The sequence below is a fragment of the Crassostrea angulata genome, chromosome 2 (assembly GCF_025612915.1).
Source record: "Crassostrea angulata isolate pt1a10 chromosome 2, ASM2561291v2, whole genome shotgun sequence".
Lineage (NCBI taxonomy): Eukaryota > Metazoa > Mollusca > Bivalvia > Ostreida > Ostreidae > Magallana > Magallana angulata.
The window spans coordinates 22,239,413-22,246,513 of record NC_069112.1 but is presented as its reverse complement, the minus strand read 5'-3'; the positions used below and the strand labels follow the sequence as shown (position 1 = coordinate 22,246,513).

General features: G+C 31.2%; 1 protein-coding gene across 1 annotated transcript; it reads left to right on the top strand.

Annotated features, from left to right (window-relative positions):
• The first annotated feature begins 2,059 nt into the window (after window positions 1–2,059).
• LOC128173677 (collectin-12-like) lies at window positions 2,060–6,071 on the top strand. The gene is made up of 4 exons (XM_052839349.1): window positions 2,060–2,375; window positions 2,551–2,624; window positions 4,475–4,562; window positions 5,085–6,071. Exons 1-4 carry the CDS (start codon window positions 2,075–2,077, stop codon window positions 5,330–5,332), a joined length of 711 nt encoding a protein of 236 aa, XP_052695309.1. The 5' UTR covers window positions 2,060–2,074; the 3' UTR covers window positions 5,333–6,071.
• The last annotated feature ends 1,030 nt before the right edge of the window (window positions 6,072–7,101 follow it).

Sequence of the window (7,101 nt, the reverse complement as noted above, 5' to 3'; positions counted from 1 at the left end):
CATTTTCGAATTCTTCTCCAGAATCACGGGGATTCATGTTTACTCAAACGAAGGGCCACTCCCTCTTACAAAGGGGGATAAATAAAAATCATAAAAGATTTGTTCGCATTTTTCAAAAAGTTTCTTCTTAAAACAATTTAACCAGAAAAGCTGAAACTTGTTTGGAAGCGCCCTCAGGTAGCAAACACTCAAGTTTGTTCAAATTGCCTCTGCCAATGTGACGTTATTTTCTCCACAGAAGTAGCAGTAACCAAAATATTCCACCCAGTTGGACTCTAAAAAGCAATGGACATCAAACCTAATTATAGCATAATGTTTAAGAGGAGAGTGATTTATTAATTATAAGACATGATATATTTTATTTAAGCAAAATATGAATCATAAATGACAGTTAACCTTTTCCGAAATAAAGCATTCGGGGAGATGCCGGGCACGGCATACTGATACGAGTAGCTTTCCTTCTTTACACAGTGAAGTCCAATACCGTGTCTACGTGTTTCGCTGTAAAAGAACTCCATGAAGTAGTCGTCCGCAGAACAAAGTCCTGCACAATGAATAATACTAGAAACCTGCCCCAAAAGCACGGCTAGGGATAAGTTGGCCACTTATTTTTCCAATTTGAAATACAGCATTTGTCTTTGTAGACAATGGATAGAAATTAAGAAAGCAACAAGAAACCAAGAAAATAGTCCAAGCATAATCTTAACTGTGTTAAAGTTTGGAAAAGAAATTGTGATATAATAAAATTACTATATTGTAACGTCGAAACATTTATTACAAGTATTGATAAGCGGGTTTTTTAAGTAAAAATAACAAATTAATATCAAAATTCAAACAACACAGAATGAAATTTGAACAATGATTCTTGGTTCTGGTATTGCTTATAGAAATTTTTTCGGGTGTACTCCAAATACACAAAAACTCATTGATTTGTTTTCACTTAATTACATTAGTATTATAATTTCCAGCATCACAACACCCACTTCTATGTCGCCATGTTAAATTTTAAACTGTCTAATTGTGAAGATATCATACTGATGATTACCACCTCGTGATGTTGTGGAAGGATAAACGTAGTTGTGATACGTTGTAATCATTGATTACCATCCACACAAGGGCGTTGACGTCAAAATGAATAATTCTTAGAACTAGATCTAAATTTGGGGGAATAATGTTTACATCGATTTTATGGGATGTGTAAAGAAAAGGGAAGCATTGATCCTATCAAATCCAGACACTATAAAAAAAAACCACGACTTACCAACTGAAAAAACAGGACAACTAATGTTTGATTTGGTAGGGGCGATATACTTGTGTATGCAGTTCTGTGAAAATTTTAAGTAAAACATTACAGCGTAAAATTACTACATTATTCCACTTCTATTGAAATTCTTATTTTTAAAATTGCGCTTATTTTGCAATAGAAGTGAATTTAAAGTTTTAGACCTTGCTTATGTTGAAGTCCCTGGTCGGTCCTTAGAGGTCATAATGTAATATTTATATAAGGAATAAGGAATCAATTTTTGAGTATTATGAGCTGATAAAATGTTTATATATACAGTTATACGAAAGTACTCCCTGCTGACTGATCATTTCAATTTTTCTGTATATCTTAAAACTAGCTGAAGTTTGAATTTTTTTCTCATATTTCATTATATATTCCTAAAAAAAAAAATTTAGAAAACCATCCCTGAACTTTTAATGTTTCGTAGAAGTTAAACCCCTTGAGCATTCATATCACAGATTGCCAATTACCTTAAGTGCAGAGAATCATATTTGGACTTCTCATTTGGAAATAGCTGAGTAATGTATTAATATTTAATTCATTTAAAATTACACTTAACAACACCTTTCAGTATATGAACTCATGTGTCACGATATCTAACTAATGATAGGATTTTTCATCAAACTTTTATGATGTTTAGCATGATGTTAGTGATTCAATTTTATTCTTCAAAAATACATTTAAAAAAAAACAATTCTTGCATCGATTTATTTAATGGTTTAATATTAGTTGCATCTGTCTTGTATGAACATTTCATTTCAAACAGTAAACTGTCATACATGTGATGCCATGTTTAGAATATCGTGTTTGATTCTTATTGCTATCATATTTTCCGTCCATAGTATGCAAAGACAATTTCTATATTCCATTTTGGATAAAGAAGTTACCAACTCATCCCTAGCCATGCCTTATGGAGAAGTTGCTAGTCGTGTTTATTGTGCAGGGCTTTGTTCTGGGGACGACTACTGCATGGAGTTCTTTTACAACACAACAAGTAGACAGTGCATTGGGCTCCATTGTGTAAAAAAGGGAAACTACTCGTATCAGTTTATCGCCCCGGCTCCTCTCTCAATGCTTTATTTCGGGAAAGGTTAATGTTCATTTGTAATCTTTATATATATATATATACATATATATATATATATATATATATATATATATATATATATATATATATATATATATATATATATATATATACCTTGAAATCAATTATTACTCATCTAAACCAATATGTTATACTAAATATATTACCTTTATTTCAGAGATCAACTGGGTAGAATATTCTGGTAACTATTATTTCTATGGCGAAGAAAGTGTTACATGGGCAGACGGCAAGGTAATGAAATATATATATTTAAAAATTTTCTATTACGCAATTTTGATTAAATGTTTGAGTCTTTTGTTTCCTTTTTTCAGAAATCTTATTTCTTTTAAAATATAAGTTTTTTGACATAAAGAAAGTTGCAAATGCTCATTAGTGGTAAGGTTTACCACACGGGTAGTATACACTACAAGTATGAGATAAATTACCAGAATCGCTTATGTCCCTCAATATTATTTAAATATTGACACTTAAAAAATATTCTTTACGTCATTAATTTGTGAATAGTTTTTGGGTTTTTTTTAAATTCGATACCAGTGCTTCATTTTTTTTTTTTATAATCTTACCTTTTCATTATACAGTAAAGGAAGGTCAAATATGAGTTTATAAAACAAAACCTGTCAACGCATTTTATTGCCTTCTCTTTTTTAAATTGCTTGGTATTGTTTATCTGCGGATGGAAAGATACATCTTCCAAAAAAGTCCATTAGCTTTTAAAAGTGACTCTATTTTCGGCAATTAATTCATTTTTGAAAGTTTTTTAAATTCTTAAAACTTTCTTTTCTCACGCTATATACTAAAAGAATGTTTTTCATGTGGCTAGCAAAAGAGAAATTATTAACTATGATATTTCATAAGCAATAAGGAAATAAAATATAGTTTATCTACATACATGTACTTTTCTTTTATTGTTCATATATAACACGCGTTACCGACGTCAACAGTATTATAGTCTGTCCCAAGATATTTATGCAGCACATTTGGTCAATTTTTGATAAAAATACACATACCTCTGAAAGAAGTGCAATTTAAATAGTTGAAAGGGATATTTTCCAAGATAATTTCATTGACACATTATCATATTTCACTCGGAAAAGAATCACAGGAACGAAAACAGATTCCTTACGGAGATTTATAATGGGGAATGTTTACAGCTTTTCTTAATTCGGAATACACTCGGAATACATCGCGCAATTTTTCAACGGGCAATACAAAATCTCCGTAGACATCACATTTTTTAACAATTGTATTGAAACCTGATAAGCTAACAGGGGCGTTTCAACTGAGAAATCTTGGAAATTTTCATACATTTGAATGAACATCGTTTGAAACCTGGGGTATTTATAAATATCAAACAATTAAGCCAAATGTGAATCCAGGATATCTTGGGACAGAGTATAAACAATACACAACAACGACGTAACTACTTTTTATTAACAACCGAATAGTATGCCATACGACTTGGAACAGTTTACGGTTATTAAACCGCAATGAAAAAACCCTTTTATTTCAATTTGGGACGGTGTACGCTTTGTTAACTGCTACATGGAATCGTCGTTAAAAAAGGAGAAATGATTCGTACATGTAAACTTATATATGGACATTTGATTCAAAATATCTTGATCACGATATGGTATAACCATGATACACAATTGAACTTTTTACGAAAATGAAGTAAAAATACTGAATAGTTTGACCAAATATACATGAAAAATCGGTGGTTTCAACTCGAAATCAATTAAAGTTATAAAAATGCATCAGACAGTTTTGGAAATACTATGCAGACGCAGTGGCATTCAAAAAGTCTAAGAATGACCACTACCAGACAGCCCTCTAAATACGAAATATAATTGTACAATATGAATTGTGCATGTAAAGAAAGATAACCCTGACTTTTAAAAACATAGTTGTTCCTGTACTGTCTCGGTGCCAGATTGTGGTGTGTCTGGTTTCGTTTTTACCTAGGTAACACCTTTCTATTTTTTCTTAGTATAGTATCTCTTATTAATACACTATTAATACACTATTTATTTAGTTTATCTCTTTATTTAAAAAAATGTTGGTTTTTTTCAAACGCAAAATAGCTGGAATGCCAGAAAAGGTGTGCACATTTGGTAGAAATTGAAACAAAAGAGGAGTCTGATTGGCTTGCAGCAACATTTCTATTAAAAGGTAACAATTCTTTATGCTATCATACCGCATCTGCTTTTTAAATTGATACAACGTTTACTTGAACTGTGGATTGTAAGATAAACATTTTTTATTTGATGCATGTTATTATAAGAATACAAAATATATTGATTGGTAAAATGTAAAATGTGATAAATATAATGTATTCAAAAATTTAAGAGCAGCAAGACTCAATTTATACAATTTTATATATATTTCATATGACTGTTTATTTCTTAAGGGAGGTGAATCGTATTTGAGGGGGCTCATCATTGACTTAATTGACATCGATTTAATTGCACCTGAAAAAAAAAGTTGTTGCACTTTTTTAATTAATCAATAAACTTGCAAGTGAACTCAAATAAAAATCAATATGACGGCAGTCAGCATATTTAACCTGTTTTGCTGTAAAGGTGCTTCGAAAATATTGTGTTTGTTTATTATACATGACCATATCAAAATATTTCTAACACATATCAAAATATTTCTAACATTTAATTGACATATATAGGAATTTTTTTTCAGAAGATTGTTCGTCCGATTCTCTTTTCACGTGTACGGCATGGACAGGAGGTAACGACCTTGACAATGAAGGTCACTACGTGTGGGACCATTCGAACACGTCCATTGTCTTTACCAACTGGAACACCTATGAACCAAGCCGACTAAACCTGTCATTTGCCCTCACTCGTGACTGCATCGACATGTTTAGAAATGGGAAATGGAATGACAGACCTTGCTCTTATGGGAACCAATTTATTTGTGAGAAATAATTTAACCTCTGAAAAAAATTGGACATAAGACAACAAAAGTCATAAAACGTTGGAACCTTGCTCCATGAATCAATTTCAATGACGTTACACATACAGTAAAACTCGTTTTGTACAAACACGAATTTAACGAAATGTCCGGGATATAGCGAAGTTTTGATTTCGAGTCCCCGGTAAGATTCTTAAAAAGTTTCACAATCTGATTATCAAAGGTATTATACGAAGGTATTTTTATTCTAAGCCTTTAATAGAAAATATTGTAGTCTGGTAAAAGAAAAAGTGTGTAAAGTGAATCCGCTATAGTTATCATTACTAAGTCGTGATACAGATATAAAAAAAAAATACGAATATAACGAAGTAAATTTAATGGTCCCTACAATTTAGCTATATCCGAGTTTTAGTTGTACATATAAAGCAATATAAAGAAGCGATACGTGTAGCAAACTTTAAAGAAACAAAATTATCAACCGATTTACAACTACATGTATGAAAAATAATGTTCAAAGTTAAAATCTGCATGTAATATTTAGATCATATTTAGTAAAAATTACGCAATTAAGATGGTGCGAAGAATGCAAAACAACTGACCCCTTTCTTAATCGCGTAAGTTTTATGGAATATGATCTAACTTACTTAGAACATAACCCACTTTTTCATTGGCTGATCAAAAGTTCAGCGTCAGTCATATATTCTTTCCCTTTTGTTTTCGACTCTCTTAGCTATCAATCGAAATGTGACTCACTGTGAACTTAGAGAAACTCTACGCAATTAAAAGCATCACGTGACACAATATTAAGCTACAGCTGATTGAGTGAAAAAGTGGGTTGTGTTTTTAGTTACGTTGTATTTGCAAAAATCTATGTTATTCGCTGTGCTTGCTTTTTCATTGTTTAAGAGCGAGACATTTTTTTTTTATAAAATAAGCTTTTCATTTGATTATGCGTCGATGCTGTAATCGTTGTTTTCAATAAAATCATGCCATAAAGGTATATATCGGCTTATCAAATCCAATTCTTTATAGAAGATATTTAATCAAAAGTTTTTCCTAGTTTGCAAAGAATTTGATTGAAGATTCGACAAATATGTGTTCTCTAGCCCTTGTGTTTTTAAAGCATCTGGAAAATAAAATCGTTTTGTTTTCGTCGAGTCCTTCTTAGTCAATAATAATAGTTATGATAATTGCGATACAAAAAAACTTTGATTATTCATAAGGAAATGATACTCGTTCTTCAAACGTAATATATTCAGATAACCTGAAATTATACTCCGCTCAATCAGGCTTGTCTGTTTGTTTTTAATTCTAGGTTTTTATTTTAATTTTTTATGAAAGATTTAATATACGTATAGAGGCCATAAAAAATTACAGGTTTAAATTTCACGTTTAATGGGGTTATTTTTCCATTTGTTGTTATAATAAACTAACACGTACATACAGATATATATCTTAATGTGACGTAAATTTTTAAAAGTGCGTTATTCTCTTCATCTTCAAATAGCGCTATAATAGTTTTCAACTTCTTTTTATCGATACACGCACTTATATGCAATATAAGAAGGAGAACACTCTTGATGCTTCATGTCTTTCTGACATTTTATTCACATAAACATGATACATCAGATGGGGTGAGATCTACAAACGCGTTTTAAATTAATTACGTATGACAACTAGCACACCGGTTTATACAATGAATCACTAAACCAACCTGCCAGAAACCTAGGAAACCATGCGACAGAAGTTCCCGATCATTGAAGAGCATTTCCCTATGGTGCAT